At 39.6% G+C, this 22,249-nt stretch overlaps 1 protein-coding gene across 1 annotated transcript in view; it reads left to right on the top strand.

The window, feature by feature from the left end:
- Positions 1-22,249, top strand: part of LOC140337460 (sodium- and chloride-dependent creatine transporter 1-like) — a 45,035-nt gene that overhangs the window by 10,999 nt on the left and 11,787 nt on the right. The window contains exons 2-9 of the mRNA XM_072421209.1: positions 5,254-5,505; positions 7,273-7,404; positions 10,410-10,686; positions 12,664-12,796; positions 18,094-18,228; positions 18,883-18,986; positions 20,504-20,628; positions 20,816-20,928. Coding sequence (XP_072277310.1) covers positions 5,254-5,505; positions 7,273-7,404; positions 10,410-10,686; positions 12,664-12,796; positions 18,094-18,228; positions 18,883-18,986; positions 20,504-20,628; positions 20,816-20,928 — 1,271 coding nt within the window. The remainder of the gene's footprint in view (positions 1-5,253; positions 5,506-7,272; positions 7,405-10,409; positions 10,687-12,663; positions 12,797-18,093; positions 18,229-18,882; positions 18,987-20,503; positions 20,629-20,815; positions 20,929-22,249) is intronic.

Genomic DNA, 22,249 nt, shown 5'->3' with positions numbered 1-22,249 from the left:
TTTTTTTTTTTTTTTTTTTTTTTTTTTTTTTTTTTTTTGATTGGTTAACTATTGTCTTACATCAAAACCACTTTTTGTGATAGATCAATATTTTAATTTGATAAAATGATGAAATCGATCATAATTCCCAATCCACCAAGTGATTTGTAAATCAAGGATTTACAAGGACTGGTTGAAATCAGTTGTTTTTTTTAAACATTTATAAATGTTTTCAACCCAGGTTAACCCACATTTTAGCTGAGATGTATGCAAACTTTATCAACATTTATTCTATTTTTATTGTACAATGTACATTTTGGGTAAAAGTTGGGTGATAACATTTATAGACTCCTTTGTATCGATTAAACCAAAGTAAAATAGATAGAATATTACTTAGAATTACAGATGGACAAAGACTGTAAAGGCTTCATATATGAAGTCAATAAAGGCATGTATGCTGATTGCTGACTTCTCTTTGACATCACTAGCCACATGCTTGTTCAAGGTCATTTGACTCCGAACATATTGATACAGCTAGCATTTTCATTAGGCAGTCAGGAATGGAAGACTGCACAACATGGGCTCCTTTAAAGTAGTTGTTCGATCCCACTGGAGGACATCTAGTCGTTTTGACTATTCTTTATCCTTTTTTAAAAGCCCGGCCACAACCAGGGGTGCATGGACATTCATACAATGGATACAATGGAGTAAATGGACCCCTTTTGTGAAGAACATTTTTTAGGAGTACATGGGTATGTGTATCAGGATAGGTCTGATATATTAAAGCTCTCCAAGACCGAAGAAGATAGTCTTTATGGGAGAACCGGGGGGATCCAGCAAATCTGGAATGGATCTGGTCATTGACAATCCATGATTAAAAACATTTGTCAACTATGAACAAGTGATTTCTAGGAAATCAGTTGAATCGAAAATGCAGTCAGTTTAATAGTTCTATATTTGAACATAGCAGGGATTTATCTATGGGGCTTGTAAAGTAGCTTTTATTATTCCGGCCTCCCCTTTAACAATGCAACTTTTGTCCAGCAGAGGCAGCATTGAGCCCTTCCATCTTTAGACTGATCTGCAGATTCCTGAAATAAATGAAGATTTTCATTATTGAAAGTGATGAAAGCGTCGCTGACACCTACATGCGCACCCAGAGCACTTTGAAGAGGTGGCGTAAACTGCATACAAAGTATTACGTTACCATGGCTACGGTCAGATTAGTGAAGTTTCCACTCTTATCAGATTACAGGATTTATGAGTTAAAACTAAAGGCTGGAAGGCCCAGATCTGCACGGCTAATGACCACTTTAATATACAGAGTGTAAAAAAATAAATAAAAGCATTATATACATAATAAAAAAAAAAAATGTATCCAAAAACTAGCACCTGATGCTATAGGCAAGGACAGTTTACAGGCGGTTAAGGCAGCTGTTACCAGGAATTTCCAACCTATCGGTCATTGAATAACAATATATTAATTGCTTTTGAGTGAAGGCTTTTTAACATTTTTGCAATGTATGTTGGCCTATTTATTGTGTGTTATTGCAATGCAAATTATTTTGCATGCACGTACATCTCTGCCAGCCAATTGCAACATGTTTATTAACAGTGCAGCACAATGCATATTAACAGACTACAGCGCAAGGTGGCGTGCTTCACCGCAAGTTGTCAAACATGTTCTATTTGACTAGCAGCCCATTCAGAATATTGCAATGCCTATTAAAAGTTGAAACAGTGCATTAATGCAGCATTTCTTGACCTTTTTAACAAGGCGGAAGCCTTGAAATAACCACTGCTATAATTACCATATCCACAGCTCACAGTATATACTGTGGTGGTCAGTGGGAAGAATTCCTCTTACGTTGCTGGCCATTGGGAAGAATGTCACGCTTACAGATAGCCAATTGGTGTCACTTCTTGGAGATACAATTTGCTCAAGGAACCCCCCGCGACCTTTGGAGGAACCCTGGTTGAGAAACACTGGACTCCAGGGTATGGTCAGTACAACCCCCACACAGCACCAGAACAATGACAGTTCTTCACCCACTTGGCTCTGGATGAATTGCATGACTCTATAGGGTTGGAATGGGTTCAAGGGGACATGGGGGAGTCCATGTCCTTAATTCTGCTCTTCTATAAGCTGAACAGATGCTGAGGAGAAACACCATAAAGCTGCAGGATGGCACCCATGAGGATGTGTGCTAATCCACGGAAGGAACCCAAGATAAGATTGGTGTTGCTGGGAAGCTGAATGTTTATTATTATTTATTGCCTTCTAATTTGACCTTTGTTCAGTCCCTGCAAGGGTTTTATTGAGGAGACGTGATTGTATGCTAATATAATAATAATTATAGTACAATAATATATTTTGTTAGATGTTTACTGTTGTAAGATCACCTACCTACCTAGTTAACTATATATTCTATCTATCTATCAATATATTCACCCACAAATATCTTTTGTCTCTTGGAAATATTTCTGTAGATCATTGGCCCTTATTGTTCTAGTCTGCCCATCCACTTGGTATTTGGCATAGTACTGTGCACAGACAAGATTGTAGTATCATCTGAGCATATACATATGTAGGTTTGAGTCATTCACTTAGACAGTCATTGTCTTGGGAGGAGAGGAAATGAGTGGAAGAGATGACCTTGTGGATGATGGGTGATATTGATCAGCTTCTATCCTTCAGCCACTGGAAGGCCTCACCATGTATCAGATCTATGACCTTTCAGTGAACTTATCCGCTTGTTTTTGATGTTGATAAGCGGATTGTCAGCTTTGTGTGATAAAGCTGCTTGAATATTCAGGATAATGGGGAAGGTGCTAAAGATGTGACCACAGATGGGTAAATGTCGAACCATGAATGGTGAGACATCTGCCTGTCCTTCATATCTGGAGACTCAACCTATGGACTTTAGGACCTCCTTCCTTCTCTGTTCTCAAAAAGAAAAGAATTTAGGAGAATAAGCATTTTCTAAGAAGTGGAATATATTGGAAAGGATTGTCTTATTCTAGGAGGCTTCTATGCAGTCTGGTCTTCACCAAAGGTTTATGCCGGGTTGCTAAGGGCTGTTAATTCAAGGGTGGGATAGGACCTTTTATGGATATCAATAGCTACCAACAAGAATTAGACTTGCCGTGAAAAATACATTTGATGACAGTGAAAATGAATATTATTTGTCTCTATAGGACCACATGCTAGTGGAGGAGCAACCCCTGGCACCGCAGGGGAAGGGCCTAACTTCTTACCTGGCTTTCCTCCTACAGTGGTCCCCTTTTTACAACTCTTAGTATCTGATGTTGGTTTAAAATTATATTACCTACCCTAGTTTTAGGTCCTCCTCCCCTGCCAGTTGGCTACTGCCATTTCTGCTCTTGCATTTTCCTGCTTGACATTACATGCATGGAACCAAAGGGTCATTTGCTGGAGGATGTAATACGTTTTAATAACACCCCGTTTTAGACATTTTATCCCGGCAATTACTCTAGGTTATCCTATTTAAACAATCTTTAAACAAAGAAATCAGATTTCAATATAGAAGGTTGGTTGAGGAGGTTTGACAAAAGGATTTGGCTTGTAATTGCTGTAGCAGTTCAGCATGACCAAAAATTGGAGTAGAGTCACCATAAGACATGTCTTGGCCCTATACTAAACTTCTCAAATGTTTAAACGTTACAGCATCGCAGAAGTCATTCTCTATTGACCAAGACCTGGTACAGAAGTACCCCTTGTTCTGTAATATAATTGAATTAATTAGCAGAACACATGTGACAGATGAAACTGTTGGTGGTCAGTGCTTCATCCAAACAGGATCCTAACAGCCAATGTCTGTATATAAAGCATACTAAATAATTAATATATGATTCTAAATGATAGCTGTGGGTTATATTGTGAAAACCATATAGCAGCTCCCAGTTCCATGCATTACTCTTTTATACTTTCAATAGGTTCTGTTTAACAAGTATTGTAATTTGAATGCTTTATGCCGCATTTGTGATCTGTGAGATTGCAGTCATGAGAGTTAATTGTGAGATAATTGATAGCCAGTCAGGTGCATAATCACATTAAGTAACTTGTGTGTTCTACATGGAAATGTAATTGTCCTCACAAGTTACCACATGTCATTTTTATGTGACTGAGACAGAAGCCATGCTATGGTTAGAACATTCCCATTGCTACATTTTGTTTGGTATTCCTGAGCCCACACAGTTGGCCTGGTTGTTGTTGGTTCTGAATAAGGATGTTATAAAGCTCTACTTGGTCATAGTGAGTGGGCCATATCACATTATTCATCCTACCTTTGGTAAGAAACATTTTGTTGGATTCCCATTGGTCTTCTGATAACCATACATTTTGTTTCTTGGTTTTATTTTGCTCATAAGCAATGTTATACTAGTGCAAATAATCTAGTTTTTGACAAAGGAATGAGTAAATAACATGTGATGGAAAAATGTCTTCTCAGATGTCCTCATTCTAGGGGTAACTGAGATGGGGCTTTCATGATGGTCATCATGATATCATGGCCTCATGTGTGGCGTCTACTGCTTTGAGTATTGGTACAACAATGGGGAGGCAATTGGATGGTTTATTTGAAAGATTTTAGCAGCAGGATGTGGAACCTGCTAATCACTTATCTTACCAATGTTTTCCAACTGAAAACAAGCCATACATTATCCATTCACCCAAGAATACCTCAATGTACTTAGCAATAGCAGCATTGCCACCATGAGGTTTGGTCCAGTTATTGCCAGACCATGGGCAATGTTTACGCTTCAAGGACTGCTCAGTCAGTGCCATACTTGGTGAATTGGAACACTGCCCCTTAAAGTGTACCTGTTACAGGCAATCGATGAATTCAATAGTAATGAGAGTGAAATAGATGACTATTCATGTGCTTGCAGTAAAATGTACAGATGACTGGCCAACCTCCTCTGAGCACAAAGTGTGTGTGTGATGAATTGGCACTTTCTTGTGAACATGTGTAATTTGTGAGCTCTAATACTGGTCATGCACATAAAAACTTTTAGTTTTAGAAGCTTTCAACAAACTTTTCATACCACAAATGACCAAACAGATCAAGCAAACCTACTAACAGCAAAACAACATTGGTGTTGTCTTAGCTGTATGCATCCTATGCCTATTACTTTAGCCACTTTTGAACCCAAGACCAGTTTTTATTTGGTTGTAAAATGTTGTGTCAAATCTTACTAGGCTGTAAAATTTTACAAAGCTGATGTATTTTTTTTTCTCTTGTTTTTTTACAGAAAAAGATGGGGCGTGCTCAAGAGCCCCAGAAATGGAGGGATCTGAGACAGCAGGAGGGGGGGAAGCAGTTTCGGATGAAAAGGCCGTCATCGCTCCTCTGGTGCTGCCCGCCATGGGCCCAGTTAAAATACCCATCCCAGAGAGAGAGACTTGGACCCGACAGATGGACTTCATCATGTCCTGTGTAGGATTTGCAGTTGGTCTGGGGAATGTGTGGCGGTTTCCTTATCTTTGCTACAAGAATGGAGGAGGTAAGGGAGGTGGAAATATATTGTGTCTTCCTTTCCTTTCTTTCTTTTCATATAGCTCAATCTGTAAACCTCATATACACGCACAGACAAGGGTCTGAAGGTAAACCGCTTGTATTTGTTCTCTTTTAGGAAAACTGAAACATTGCATCCTCTAAATAAATGGCTGTTCGGGTCTTATTTACTACCCAATATGTCCTATCTCTGGCCAGCTCCAACCAAAACCTTTTCACCACCATTGGACTCTCCACACAAACATAATAGGGGGTCCAGCAGTGGGATTAAAGACTGTTGCAATGACCTTGTGGGACAGGCTAAGCACACATTATTCATGTAATTCTGAAGTCACAAAGTAACACAGCCGGCACATGATTCACCACGGTCCTACTGTTTTGCTTTGCTGTGTGTTTCTTCCCCTAACAAAAGGGAAGGAGAATTAATCACAATATAATGATCTTCTCTCACATTCCACGTGATACCCTGCACGGTCCTGGAATAGAAACAGCCCTGGAAATGGGATTTTGTATTCTACAGAGAGTTTAAAGCACGTGGGAAGAAGCTTTTAACGTTGAAAGCCAGTTCTAAATCTGTTCTTGGTTATTCCATTACCAGGACAGCAGAAAGTTGTACTGAAATAACTGACCAAGTCTATGCAGATGGCCTTATTGGGTCTTCCTAAAAACCGAGTCACAAGTCTGGGTTATTCAATAGTTTAAAAAAATAAATTACATTACAAATTAAATGGAAAGCCTTTTTCTTTTTATAGTGTTCTATTTCTGTAATCTGTGCAAAAATGCCTATTGATTCTGATAGAAGTTGTGTGAATCCAGTCTCTGGCTGCCAAATCCCATAGTATGTGGTCTTTCAATTAGACCATGTTTGCTTTAGACTTAGATCAACTGGTGTACAATAGCTAATGTATTCCGATTTATTTGAAAATTCTGGAATGTAGCTGATTTCAACTAAAACTGTATTCAGCCTTTAAAACAATCCCTCCCTGACCTCTGTAGCTGCAAGCATTGTGGAGGAATCCATGAATGTCCATACCCTGGACATCACTTTACTTTCAGGCTAGCCAACCATGGCCTTCCTGGCCCTTTAACCTCCCCTGATATTTTAAGATAATTGCTTCATATACAGTTTCTCTTTAATGAGCTAGATTGACCTATATAGAAGCAGCAAACAGTAATCAGAGCCTTTCCCCATCCAACGTCTTTGAGAATCACACACTCTAAAAATGGAAATCTGCTGCAGCAAGAGGGAGGGAGAAGGGGAAAGAAAGTGTCATTGGTTGAAGAAAATATCGCCCAGAGGTACGGGATAAGAAACCGAGATGAAGGATGATGAATTATACATGTGACACAGCATGCTCCTGTATCTCACATCTCTGGATCCTCCTCCTCCTCCTCCATAACGTTTACATACAAGTTCTGTTATGAACCCACAGTGATGAATACTACTGATTTACATAGAGGAGAAGAACTGAATACATTGTGCTTTAAAAGCAAACCTGTTGTGTTCTCCTGCATGGTCCAAGCCAATGTTCATGATTTCTGCATTTTTGATAGACCTATATGACCTAATCCCTTGGTATAACGAGGGACCAACAGACTGAAACCAGTGTGCCTTTGGCAGATCTTTCATGGTGTTAGGAACATCCTCATGTAGTCATTGTGGAGCTCATGTATAGTAATAAGCTACCACAGTGTTGGTTTCTCCAGTCTTTATGTCTCCTGATATGTCTCAAACACCATTTTTGTGTTTTAACAGGTGTGTTTCTCATTCCCTACTTGCTGATCGTGTTTGTGGGTGGAATCCCAGTGTTCTTCTTAGAAATTGCTTTGGGTCAGTTCATGAAACAAGGAGGAATTGCAGCGTGGAACATCGCTCCGCTTTTCAAAGGTAAGGCCCTCACTGTGGTGCTTAGATGTTGGCCATGAATACAACATGGAACAGCTTGCATGTCATTGCACACTATCACTTTCCTTTGTATTTTCCAGATACAAATATTCAGAGATGTAAGTTCTCATTTTTGGGAGATTTCAACTTCCCCGTCTGTCTCTGGTGTAGGAAGTACAGAAAAAAATCTTTGATAGGGACCAGAAAGCAAGAAAAACTTGAAAATATTTCTAATTCTCTTTCATTTCATACAAAACAAGTTGAGAACTCTTCTAATATCCTAAAAAAAAAAAAAAAAAACTTATAAGCAGGGATGGTCTCCTTTAGTGTTTCTCAACCAGGGTTCCAGGGAACCTTAAGGTTCCTCCACAGGTTGCTAAGAGTTCCTTGAGTAATGAACAATCCATACCCTTTGGTCAATTTAAGTGACAGCAATTATTTTTTTGGCGATCAATGACCAGCAATGTAAGCAGGATTCTTTCCACTGATCACAAATGTACTGTGGATATAGTAATTATAGCAGGGGTTCCCTGAAGACCTGAAAGCTATTTCAAGGGTTCCCCCATGTTAAAATGGTAGAGTAACACTGCTCAGATCAATTTACTTTGAAGGTAAATCAGTAAAATGTAAAAATTATTTAAATTCGCCTACATGAATATTGAGATTCTAAATGACATGTTTGTTAGGAATGAGGTGGGGGGTCGATCCCACTGTAGGTTCAAGTCAAAGAACTGCTGGTCAACATTCACTATGTCCATGGGCAGCCAAATCTTAAAGGAATTTCTCTCCCAAGAGAAGTGTTTAGGCTAGTTTATTTCCTTAGTGAATGTCCTTGGACTATTTTCTTCTAGTACTGAATGTTCCTAAGTAAATGTTAATATACTGGGTTGCATTCTCAGAATATACATTGCATCCAGTACAGCATATATTACATTAACTGGTTCCAACATAGTATAAGAACATCCACTCTGAATCAAAATTTCACCTTCGATCATTTTAAAGTGAGGAAAAAAAGATACTTGCCTTTATAAATGGAAGCTATCTATCCTTCCGTGATCCTAGTCCAGTAGGTCCCGCACTGTCCAGTCTTCCTTCTTCTTCATGGCGTGGACTGGACAATGACCACCGCCATCTTCTTCCGTCTTCTGGCATCAGCTGATCTAGCACTGTGTAGGTATGAGATTGGGTGATGCATCTTCCTGTAAATGTGAAAAAAGTGCAGATCTCACTGGGCATGTGTAAGATCAGCACTTTTTTTTACATTGAGAGAAAACCCCTTTTGCGCATACCTGAGCTCGGGCATGTGTAGATGGGGCAGTTTGATGTATTTATCTCAAGTCTTTACTGCTGCAGCAGTAACAACAGAAGCGGAGGGGTCCTTCCCTTTAAACTAAAGATAGTATTAAAAAAGAAATTTGTTTTATATCCACCTTTGTATTTAATGCTATAAATGTCATGATAGGTCTGCTTTAGGTGGAAGATTGGGCTTCTTTAGACTTCAGTGGGGTTTGTCTCAATTATCAGGTATGGTAAATGTCGTCTTCACTAACCAAACCCATCACGTTTGCCCATCTCTAGTGATTGTTTGCTGTATATAAGATTTTTAGTTTCCTAGTCATAATAAATAAACTGAGCAATTCTCTACTGATCACACAATGCTGCATGAATGGAAATCAGAAACATTTGTCATCAACCAATATGTGATTCAATTTCTTCATCCCCGCTCATATCTCATTTGTCATGTAGTTCCTTCTTTATTAGAAAAATATTATCTTCATTTGTCTCTCACCACCCCATATAAATCTAATTACTTCTCTGTCCTGCTGTGCGGGAACCCCGGCTGTTAGAAAAACTTGTGAGAACCTCAAGTATTAAAATAAACAATTCTGTGTGTTCTGTCTCGAGATAATTGATAGAATTTGTATTTAAATAAATTCTGTTTTGTGTCCAAATATATCACAGTCTGCAGAAACAGAATATGAACTTTTATGCTTAGAAAGCCCTGAGATAACATTTCAATGGATTTCTAGCTATAGGTGTGCAGAAAAAATACAATGATAAATGAATCACATTGTGTTTGGTTTACTTTATCATAGTTGTTGTGTGTGTGGTGTGTGTTTTTTTTTTTATCCCTAAATATTATCAAAACTATTTTTAAGCTTTGGATACCAAGTGAGTTATTTAAACTTGTTTTAGGTTTTATTGCTCACTTTAAACCTTCTGTAAATTATTTATTTTCCCTGTTTGTCTTGGTGACTATTGAAAGCGATGAAAGATTTCAAATACAGAGTTGTCACCAGAACCAAGCTTTCATTGGGGACAGCTGTCTGCGAGAGGAGTTCTGTTACTCTAACAAGATGTATTCTATTGTCTACATGGCATATGAAACATAGACTGCAATAAAAGAATTTGACAAGGGTCATTTAAGCCATTCCATATGCTATCCAAAAAAATTAAGCTATAGCTATTATTTCTTAAACAAAGCATTGCATAATAACAGACTGCACCATCATACTGAAGCAGCAGGGGGAGCTCTCAAGACCTTTGCTATGTATTCCAAGGTCTTTTTGGCTCCTTTGCTGAAATAAAAAGCAGTTATTTGTGTATTTCAACGTAAATTTAAATTTAGACACAAAACTAGAGATAAGTGAAAACTAGTGATAAGTGATTGTTTTAATTTCCCTAAATAAATCAAGTTACCATTTTGGTAACAGGCATTGAAGTTCATGGGGAAGGAGTTATTTTGTTAACCGGGAACTGAACTTTACTGATGTGCATTGACTTGGCAGTATAGCTCTCAGGTATTTCAGTGTAGTACAAATTATCAGATTTAATAGATTTTTTTTGCTTTGTAACTGGGGAGGGAATTGATCCCCTTAGGAAGATGACTTCTCTAATTCCGCTCTAGGAACACAAAGTGCATTAAAACCCTGACAAACTCTGTAACTCTTTTCCCTTTTTCTCTGCAAACATTGGTGATATTCTGATTTGTTTTTGCTGCCTTGCAGGTCTTGGCTTTGCCTCGATGGTAATTGTGTTCTTCTGTAACACCTACTATATAATGATCCTGGTCTGGGGCCTCTATTACCTGGTGCACTCCTTCACTAACACCCTGCCCTGGGCCACCTGTGGACATACCTGGAACACCAAGGAGTGTACCGAAGTCTTCCTACTGGACCAGTGCTCCAACGTGACTTCAGCCAATTCTACCGGCACCGGAACTGTGTACAACATCAGCTGTGATGCTCTCCTGAACAAGAGGTCGCCGGTCATTGAGTTCTGGGAGTGAGTATGATAGACAATGTGTATTTTATACAATGCTGCAGTAAAGTCTTCTTGTTTCATTATGCGGTGGGGGGCCTATACACTTTGGCAATTTAGCCTGAATTTATCCATCCCATACTATCATCAGAGCACAGTTCTGTATTAATTATCCAATAGTGGGTAAAACCATATCAATTGTGCTTATTATAAAGCCATATTGAACTTGCAAAAGATATTAAGTGTTATGATAAAAAATCACAACTCCGTAGGAAAGTGTGTAGAAAGGACCCTTGATCTCTGTGTGTAAGTAGCGATCACTTTGCAGAAGTCAGACACCCCCTTGCTCAATCATACCTATATCTCTGTGATCGGCAAAGTTCATGTACCCTACCCATTGGATTGGAGAGCTCTGACTCGGCAGAGAGACCACTGCTTTCACATCCAGAACTAGGGTTTATTTTATCCAAAGCACCTACTTTTGTTGAAGATATCATTTGGCAACATGGTGGCTCAGAGGTTTGCACTCTTGCCTTTGCAGTGCTAGGTCCCAGGATCGAATCTCGGCCAGGACACTATCTGCATGGAGTTTGCAGGTTCTCCCCTTGTCCACGAGCGTTTCCTCCCACAGCCCAAAAACATGCAGTGAGGTTAATTGGCTTTCTCCCAAAAATTGACCTTAGACTGTATAAATGACATATGACCATGGTAGGGACGTTGGGTTGTGAGCCCCTTTGAGGGACAGTTAGTGACACGACTATGGACTTTGTATGATGGCGCTATATAAATACTGTGTAATAATAATATTAAAAGGTTATACAAAATACTTAATACCTTGGTTTTTAATCATATCAATATATTTTATGCAAATTTGAAAGTTTACTTAGTATGTTTGTGGTATGTTTTTAAATGGTATGTTTCTGTTAGCATTTAAACTTTATTATTAATACTGAAATTTCTAATTGTTTCGAAATATTTATTTCTGATCAGGCAAACATATTGTATTGCATATGAGTAGTTCATAACTTGCAGCAAGCAGATGGCTGTCAGGAGAGCATCTGGCCGACAACTCAGTGCTCTGTGCCATCGCGATATAAAACCCTGTTTGTTCTGTCCGGAGATGTCATTTGCAGCAGGCAGGAGAATTGGGATAGCAACAGCCCCTGCTTCCATTTAGCTGTGCAGCCTGATTGATTTATAGCATCCCTTGTTGGGCTGTGCAGTCTGGAGGCTGATCAGCTCCTGACACAGCCCCTCATTGCTATTGGCTGCTGGGACTTTATAGCCTTTCTGCTCCCAGTCACCAGTGCCTTTTCTAGCGTTAGCTTGGCTTACCTGTGCTGGAGAGAATTCTTTCAAATAGATCCCTAAGTAATATGGGTGGACATAGGGAGGTGCAAAATGTGCCACTGGTTTAGGGCCCGGACCCTTCTCAGCCAACTGGGGTCCCAAGTCAGTTCTGCAAAGAACTCACTGTTGGCTATGTTTGCTACTGCCAAGTTATATAACCTCATAAATCCCTTTAGATGTACAGGTAATGAACCTAACAACATCCCTGGGGTCTGTACATTTCAGTAATGTGACCTAAAGCTGTATGCAGACTTTTGAAAGCCAATTATAGTGGCAAAGATGAAGATTTTAGGAAATCCTCATACACGAGAAGATCTGAAGCCCAATCTGCTGATTTATTCCAATTTCCAATTGATTGCTCTGTTGGATGCCCCATGGCATGCACATATACAATATTCTGCCCTTCCATTCATGGTGTGGGGATGGGGTGAACCACAGGACTGATGGGAGCTACTGATTGAACTTCCTTCATCATTCATACATAGGACACAGCTTTGTTTACTTTTGATCACTATTTACCAACAAGGCGATCTACAACTGATCGAAGACCCAAAAAATCCTTACAACATTGTCAGAAATGCCATATGCAGTGCCACTCACCGCCTTGCCTACTTTGCCGTTATAGAGCCTAACCTTTTGTTTCTCTTTCAGGAATAAGGTCCTGCAGCTCTCCGGAGGCCTGGATGAGCCTGGGCAGTTGAACTGGCAGATGATACTTTGCCTCCTGGCCACGTGGATTATTGTCTATTTCTGCATCTGGAAGGGCGTGAAATCGACAGGAAAGGTAACATGGGAGGGGGAGCCGTACAAAAAGATTCTGGTCTTACCATTGCCAACTAGGTTTACTCTTCCTCAAACTTGTTCTAAAAAGTGACCACTGGAAACTGATTGGTGGTTGTGGACCTCATTGACACTTCCTGGCAATCTGCATGGACAGGCAGAAGGACTAAAGGTTAAAAGGGCACTTCACTGGTAAGTTCCAGAATAGCTTCATCTAAGTTAAACAAGGTGGCCCAACACGTTTCTGGGGCTATGAGGATCCCCCTTTTTTTCGGGGGCTGGTGTAACAGAGGAAAAGGACCTGAACAGGGCTGCAGCGTCGGTGAAATCCATGGCCAGTGCCTAGATGTTTGAGGCTGCCATCTTCTGCCTAATTGGAATAACCTATTCTCTGTTTCTCCAGCCCCAATGAAGGGAGACCCTGATAGCTTTTGAAATGTGTTGGCTCGCTTCATTGACGACTTCAAATAAAATGTATTCTGGACCAGTAAAGTGACAGATTTACCCTTCAGTCCATCTTCATGAATACACAAGGCCACTTCCAAGGGCCCCTGGAACAAAAACACTGCCCAGTAGCCCGTTGCTCCAATGCTGGATATTTTAGACATGGGTGAGAGGTGGCACAGGAAGCTTACCTAGTACCTGGCCTAGAAAGTTCTGATGATGGTCCAATCTGAACAGTCTTAAATGGGCTTCACAGACCAAGCTTGTGTCCTGTTGCGCACCTTTGTCAAATCCCACAATTAACGTGGACTTATTGATGGTACCTATGTATATGTTGCCAAAATATTCTGGGGAGCCGTACCCAAAAGCATTACATAATTTATTCACATCTCCCATAACATGAAAATAGGAATCAAATAATATCTGATTCTTAAATAGTTGCCTCTGGAGGTAATCGTGAAACCCACAAAATAGTATTTAGCTGAGCCAAACATATACCATGGCTGACGAACAAGATATAGAATATGAATTATTAAGAAATAATACAGCAATGACAACAGGTCATGCGAAAGAGATTGGGAACTTCTGTGGTTCCTGATTATGAATCTTCTTGCCTAAATATTCACTTTGAAACTTGGAAAGCTTGCAACTGTAGCAAAGTTTTCCAGCTTTCTTATTACTTTGAGCCCAGTAAGCTGCTTTTGGAAATGGATGAGCTCTGCATGGGTGGTTCCTAATCATGTGATCACTATGAGAAGCCAATCATGTTGATCAAAGAGAAGCTCATTACTTTGCTATATTACCAATCCTTCCATCCACCTTCATTGCAGTATCTATTATCAATAAAACTAAAAACTTAACTAATTTTTGGGCCAAGTCACCCATCCATAGCTCCAACCTACCTATTCTTGCATGTCTAACACCACTGTGACTCTAAAACCTTTTTCTAGACATACGAGAGACTCCACCACACAGAGAAAGCTTTGTTCACATTTCTATGTTAATAACTAATAATAATATGACTGCAGGGGATAGAAGAAATGCTTGAAAGAACTTGATCCACGCATACCCACACAGCCATCATTCAACCTCAGGTGTTCAAGAGCTGAATGGAAATCAGCCTCCTTAGTGCGGAAGCAGCCAATACACAGATAGATAAAAATGTCAGAAATATAGGCAGCAAATGTGTAAAAGTACAGCAAATTTGAGTAACCTTATGGATTTTTTTTGGACTGGCCATTTGGCTGAAAAGGCCAAACTGACCTGCAAAAATTAAACCACATCTTAAATAAATGCAAGGAAAACAATTTAAAAAATAATAGCTGTAAACATTTTATATATCAAGTGGTCATGTGATTACTATCCAGTGCCGCATCCTTGGGCTTGGAATAGTGGAGAGTCCTTATGATGATCAGTGGCTCCTAATAATCTTTTATATCCCAGTAGCTTGTCATTGGGGCCCTAGGTGTGTCATTGTCAGCCAGGAAATGCCTGCACTCACCTGCCCAGCCACTGCACTAACACGGCATGTGTTATCTCCCACCAAAAGTCCTGGGATGCAAATTGGCATTGATCTGCTTCTGTGCCTTGTGTCATCATAATAAATAGGGAACCAGCTTTTCTATAAGAGTCAAAGGAAACAATAATTATTCCTATTTATACAAATATATTAAATTTTATTTAATGGGGTTAACATACATTTTTTACTGGAAGTAAAAATAAGTTCTGGTTGGCTATGGCAAGCAGCCAGACATGGCAAGCTTTAGCCATGACACCGGATCCACATTGTTAAAAAATTTATAGAAAAGCAATCGTCGGGCCTGTGTGTGTGTGTGTGTGTGTGTATATAATAATTATATTTTTTATGTTATTTCCTAGAAAAAGTGGCAGCCCTATCCCTGCTGGGCATCAGTCTGAGTTGCAATAGGAAAAGTACAGCCAGCCCTGAAGGGACTGTTCACAGTTCTCAGCGCTGATTGCCATGTGGGTCACGTGTCTCACCCCTCTCCACTTCTTCTCACACGGCTGATTGCACTGGACAGGCAGATTAATCAGACCACGTCAGAGTTTAATCTCTACAGCTCTCCCTCCAATACTAATGTGGTGCCTAATAAAATAGGCAAAAGCGAGGAAATAGGAACCGCTGCATGCAAACTACAGGTGTACAATGATGGTAATCGGGGGTACCCTGATATTACTGTGCTGATGAGAACCTGGCTATTTTGAGACATCTTTGCTTTGATACCAGTTATTACCTTTTCTCATTTTAAATAATTTAGTTTCCTTCTTATTTTGCATTTTCAGAACTTCTTAGCCCCTGCAGCTTTGTTTGCCATCGCATTCCAACTATATGCACTATAGCCAAGGCTGCATGGCATTTATATGGGTTTTGAAAAATAGGCAAACATGTCTGAATAATGGGCATCACATGGCTGCTTGTAGGATCCTTTAGGAAAATGTGACAAGGTGACATCTCGGATAACAAATGGGAGGACCGGGCTACACATTGTCACCCACTAACAGGACATGCTTGCTTGCAAACCTTCATGGTTGATTCGCCACAAATAGGACTTTTAACACACATGGGAGTCCAAGGCCAGGTTATATTGGGTGGGCCCTTATATGCCCTTTCCCAACAATGAACAAATCCTCTCCAGATACACTAATGCCTGTTCCTTCAGCCTCGCTGGAGAAAGTCAACTCTCCAGGGCCCCAGAGATGACAAGGAAGGGACCCTAGACTAGGAAGGGGTGCACAATTCATTCCCCACTTGTTTCAAACAAAGCCAGCCAAGGAGATCACTTCCTTTTCTATTTCTGGGCTCTGTATTTGATAATGTGATCATGGCAGAACAAGCAAGACGTCCTCTACCAACAATGACAGCATTGAGCAGTAAAGTAAGTTACAGCCATAAGCTGCTGTATTATATGCCAGTCCATGCTGACACATGAGTGCCACCGCTGCATTACAAAATCTGGATGGGATGTCTTTGGGGACCCATGATGGTTCCAAGGCAGCTACCATTTTCCCTTGGAAAATATGACCCTTACCAGGATAGGGGATACATAGGCTTTAGATAAAAAATGGCAATTTGTTTTAAGTTGTGTTGCTGGGTTTTGTGGTTTTACAGCCCTGGATTTTTTGTAAGGTGCAATGCGCCTGGTTGCAGCCATTGCTGTGAAGCCCGCTCTCCTCTTACACCGAAGGCTGCGTTATCATTAAATGTGTTCTATGGTGATTTCATTTCGATAATAACATCAGTTCCATAACTGCAACTGGAGGATTACAGCTCCCAGCTCATCCATTAGAGGGACAACATTCTAAAAATGTGTAATGCTGTGTGTACATTTAAATGGAAATGAAATGTGAAATTCGTTTAATCAGGAATCGTTTTATTACGTTAGTCATTTGTTAAAGTTTAATTCTCTTCTTTAGGCAAAAATATTCGTCACAAGTGCAGTGTTATCATTTTAATTATTTGCCCCTGTTTATTCTGCTGCCATGATTTTGTGTAGATGCCAGAATGCGTTGAGTGAGTCTATAATCCATAACCCAAAGTGAGCCAATAATCCAATCAAAAATTTAAGTCTGGACGAAGAACAAACATCACGAGATTCCTGCTATTGGCTAAAAATCCTTTGCTGTGCCCCTCTCTGACTGCTCAGCAAAATCTCATATAAAGCTATGCACACCCATTAGATAAAAGTCACCTGAGAACAGCACGGCCGCTCCAAAATATGTACAATAGTCCCCAACGTCATTCATCAGTCATCCATGGTGGATTCGTGGACAACCAGTTGGAAATGACCACTGTGCCCTCTAATAGAAGAGAGCAGAGTGCTGCTTGCTCGTTCCCTTCCCCCTCCATAGAACAGATTGGGCACTGTGTGTATAGCGCTTGTTCATTCATCCATCACTAAAAACAAAAGATTTTTTTCCAGCGACAATCCTCTGACATTCATCGGACATCTGTGCAAGTTATATAAATCATCAGCTTTTATTAGAATAATATCTGGTGACCTTGCCATTGTTGAAGTACTTCTTGTTATCTTCTCTTCACATGTCCCAGTTTTGCTTCAGCAATATCAAGCTGCTACAAGGACTCTTGAAAGGGGTTATTTAAACACACATTGTACAGACATGATCTGTAATTGGACACATGGCAATCTGCCTGAGATATTCCATGCAGCCGTCTTTGGAGTGCGTGCAGATAAGAAGCGAGCCGTTTATTTAGGTCTATCTAGTCTTTAGATTGACACAGCCAGGTAGATGACCTGAATTCTCTCTGCTAAGGTTAGGCAACACAACCACAACCGTCATCTCTCCATTCCAAGAATGTGATTGGATAGTAAAGGGGATCACAAAAGGCTGTTAGAGTCAAATTCGGGTACTTAAACGAGATACCTTAACAAAGGCCTACCACCCTACCAAAGAAACTCACCAAGAGGTAGAAGTTTTTGGCAGGTGAAACATGCAAATATTTTCCTTGTCTTTTGGTGACTATCCCTGGTCTTTTGGTTGAAGCCCAGATGCTGCACCACCAGACAGTGGGGGCAATGATACTCCTTTCTGGAGTTATCGGTTTCCTTTCAATGGCCATAAATGATCAACATGTACCTGTAAATCCATCCTGGAGTTGGTAACGAAGATGGTGATGCAGCCTTGATGGGTTCCTGCAATTGTCATTGTGCAGGATAACCCCAAAAATTTGGTGCCATAATCAGTCAATTTGCTGCGCATACTGAACTAGCCAAAAGCTAACCAAGACCAATGAGAATTTAGTTCTGCATTTTATCTGTCTGAAGTTTATTTTTAACATCACTAAGAATTTACAAATAAATATCTTTCTTTTCTCAGGTTGTCTATTTCACAGCTTTGTTTCCCTACGTGGTTCTGGTTGTTCTCTTGGCCCACGGAGTGACTCTGCCAGGGGCTCTGGATGGCATTGTCTACTATCTGAAACCTAACTGGTCTAAGCTGGCTGAAGCTCAGGTTAGAGATTGCATGAAATTGTATATTTGTATAAAGGGCCAATATAATATAAAACAGCATAAAGGTGAATATGCCAATGACGATATACTATATCTCTTTCCCATGCTATAATAATAATAAAAAATATTAATTACTATATCCACAGCTTACAGTACATTAGTGTGGTGTTCTGTGGTAAGATTTCCTCTTATTACTGGCCATTGGGAGAATGTCACCCTTACAGATAGCCGAAAAAATTATTTGTAACTGTTAAACTGACTTGAGAGGCATAAATTACTCAAAGAACCTCCAGCTACTGGAGAATTGCTATACTATATGCTAATGGTCAAAATTTTGTGAAAACCCCTCCAAAATACTAGGTTTAGGTCAAATAAAGCTTACTTTGCTATTTCAGTGTAGTTCTACACCAATATGTATTATGTTCTGGATTATATAATGAGACTAAACCGTTTCCTTGCTTTGAACACATATTTCTGGTCTTTATGTTGCTTATATTATATTGTGAATCATATTCTATGTATATAATGCATTTTCATTTGGTTCTCTGTAGACTGTGTGAAAGCAGACTGAGCAATACAATCTCTGGCATCTGCTTTGGCTCCAGGCATAAACTGATGTTTGTTTTAATACGATTTGCCCTCTTCTTCCTTCCAGGTATGGATAGACGCTGGAACGCAGATCTTCTTTTCGTACGCTATTGGGTTAGGGGCACTAACAGCCCTTGGCAGCTACAACAGATTTCACAATAACTGCTACAGGTAAGTCTATGTGCAGTGCAGGAAGACAGCGGTCAAACTCAAAGTTTTAAAGTTTCTTATCAAGGGTGACTCTTGCCCCCAAGTCTCCAGGGTCATCTTAGATGTCATGGCTTATATTCTTAAAATTAATGAATGGATTTCATGGTGACTTTGCTGACGTTTTATCCCTGTTGGTGTGTCCAGTGCTGACTGCAATAAAAGGGCCACTAAGCAAAGTACACAGGCTCTTTTTTTTTTATGTTTTTTTTCCCCTAACATTAGTGGTAAATGTTTGTAAATGTTTAAGAAGCTTTTCAGATTGCAGATGGGATTTCAGCCATCTTGGATGTGGTATGACACTCCATAATTCTTCCATTTGCTCCCCCGGCAGCTACATAAAGATTATAGAGGGAGCTCAGGGTAGGGATGGAGGAACTGGGCCAGCACATACGGCGACTAGACAATCCCAGAAGAAGAGAGGCCTGTGATGTGCAAGTAGTTGGGTGGTTGTGCTAGGGAATTGACTCTTTCTAATGAAATCAATTTTACTAACTATATCAATGGAACATAAAGAGTCGAAAAATTGATAAAAAAAAGATGCAAGAAAGCATTTAAAATTTTTCATTTCATCTTCACTTTATAAGTGACTTGTTGACTTTTAGAACCCGTTTATACATATTTTGCACTCTTGTGCATTTACATTAGGGCAGCCAGTTAATTTAATTTAATGGACTGCCCAATGCACCATAGTGGTCCAAAAAAATCTGAAATTTTTCCTGCACTATAAAGCATTTCTCTGTGGTGCATGACATTAGGATGTCATGCCTTGCAGTTATGTATACAGAAATGCATGCATTTGTGCAAGGCAAATGTGTGAACGGTTCCCAAATCATAACACCGGGTTGTTAGTATGGTGTTACCCCAGCATGCCTGAAGATCCTATTTTACTTGGTATGTATCTCTCTGTGGAATGGAAGGAATCCGGTGAATTTACTAGGGACATGAAATGAATTGAACTTCGCTCATCTTGGATTGGCAGGAGCAAAGCTGTGGCAATCCTTATAGGGTGATTCACCAGAGGCTTCTCATTCCATAGCCCCAAACAACTCCAAGCCACATACGCAGTTAGAAAACTATTGTAAAAATGAAGAGATGTATATGTATTTTTGACACAGACTAATGAAAGCTTGATCAAATCAAAAAGTTGAAAACCAAGATATAGCAAAAGCCAAATTAAAATAGAATTATTCCCAATCACCAAAATCTCATGAGATCTCATGAGATCTCATGAGATAAACTTTAAGATCCAAATTGAAGAACAAGGCAAGTTCCCCTATTTACTATGGATTTGATGTTGTATTATTGTGCACTGTACATTGATACAACATTCTGCAACTCATAGTAATATCAAGTCATAAAAACAAAGAAAAGACTCTACAATGAGGGCATAAACCCCATTTTACCACAGCTCAGCCTACAAATGCATTCAATTTCCCTATTGTAACTTCTCTTTGCTGTTCTGTTTTCTGTGCCCATAGAGATGCATATATATTGGCAGCTATTAACAGTTCTACAAGCTTCTTTGCTGGTTTTGTGGTCTTCTCAGTCCTGGGGTTCATGGCATCAGAACAGGGGGTCGACATATCAAAAGTTGCAGAATCTGGTAAGTAGATGTAATAGAAATTAAACCGCTCCATACTTAACAATAGTTAAACCCAGGCATGCAATTGGCATACCTGCTGTATAAGCTGATTAGTTGGTGGGGGAGGAATTGAAGTGGCTTTATAATATTATAAAATATTATAGTGTGCTATGTGTTTAACAGCTCATATTATCCTCTTGCACTCTAGGTCCTGGACTAGCCTTTATTGCATACCCGAAGGCCGTGACTTTGATGCCATTTGCTCCAATCTGGGCTGCACTTTTCTTCTTTATGCTCTTGGTTCTTGGTCTGGACAGCCAGGTAATATTAAGGGTCTGATCCACTGCATAAATGATTACTCCAGATGATGAACTTGACACTTTACATTGTCCAAAATTACCAAACCAATATTTTGTTGCATATTTATGACTACTATGTAATTTTTAAGCTACCAGCAGCATTATCAAGACTGATAAAAATGCTAAATAGAAAAAAAAAACGAGATTTTTTAGCTATGGATAGAGTAAAAGCTGAGCTCCAGTCTTAACTTCGTTCTTGCACAGTTGTACAGTTATCATATGAGGGCAGTCTAGAGACATTTACTCCTTTAGACAAATATCCACCCATCAAGGCATTTTGATATGTGCATAGGACCAACTTATAACACCATGCTGACCCCTCTCATCATTCTTTATTACCCAGCAATGCGTAAAAAAATAAAAGACCCAAAGATGACGTTTTAAAGTAAATGTTTATTTCACAAGATCTCTAGTATGTTGATGGGTAGGTTGTAACCAGGAAAAACATAATATAAGCAGAATAGATCTGCTGTAAGTGGAGCTGTCTGTCAATTATTTCTATGACCTAATTGGGGAAATCTTGTCCTCATGGGTTGTATATGAGATATCTAGACTGTGCCAACACAAAGACAGAAAGGCCTGAACAGTAATAAAATATTGTCAAAAGTTCTAACACTTCGTCACTCTCCTGAATTTATTTTTTGGCTCTGCGCCTGTAAATGAGAAAAGGGAAACTTCCTGCAAAATACCAAAAAGAACTTGAACAAGGTTCTAACCTATCCCCACACTAAAAATAAAACTACTATAAAGTATCCCTGGAAGGCAGTGGGAGCCATTGTAGCCACCAAAAGGATATCCACGTTTCTGCTCTACATTTATAGGGTCACCATTAAAGTGTCAGAATCCAAAAAGATTATTTAGATCTTTAGGTTGATTGGACCTCCATTCCAGTTAATATGTGCAGGACACAGTAAGCAACCCAAATAACATTTTTGCCTATGGGTCTTCTGTGTATGAGGGGTAGCTTATTATGAAGCTTGAGAAGGAAGAGCTCTGCCAAAATTTTGGTAAATTGTTACTTTTTAATCACATCACTACGAAAGTCAAAATAATATTTTACCATGGACGTTCCAAAACATTTAGCCTTGCAATTAAAAGTTGCTTCCTTTACATCCCTTTAGTAGACCCATGGCCCCAAATCTGGCTTTGAGATTTCCAGGGTCTGCTCCGATTTGGCAGAGATGCTCATGTTTACTGGTGGTCATTTGTTTGGAGCTGAGGGTCTAATTATGCCGAGGCCTTTAAGTACTTTAAATAAATTGGTTTTCTGGTTAGAAAAGATC

The sequence above is a fragment of the Pyxicephalus adspersus genome, chromosome 8 (genome assembly GCF_032062135.1).
Source record: "Pyxicephalus adspersus chromosome 8, UCB_Pads_2.0, whole genome shotgun sequence".
Classification (NCBI taxonomy): domain Eukaryota; kingdom Metazoa; phylum Chordata; class Amphibia; order Anura; family Pyxicephalidae; genus Pyxicephalus; species Pyxicephalus adspersus.
The sequence above is the reverse complement of the archived record's forward strand: the minus strand, read 5'-3'. Positions and strand labels throughout refer to the sequence as shown.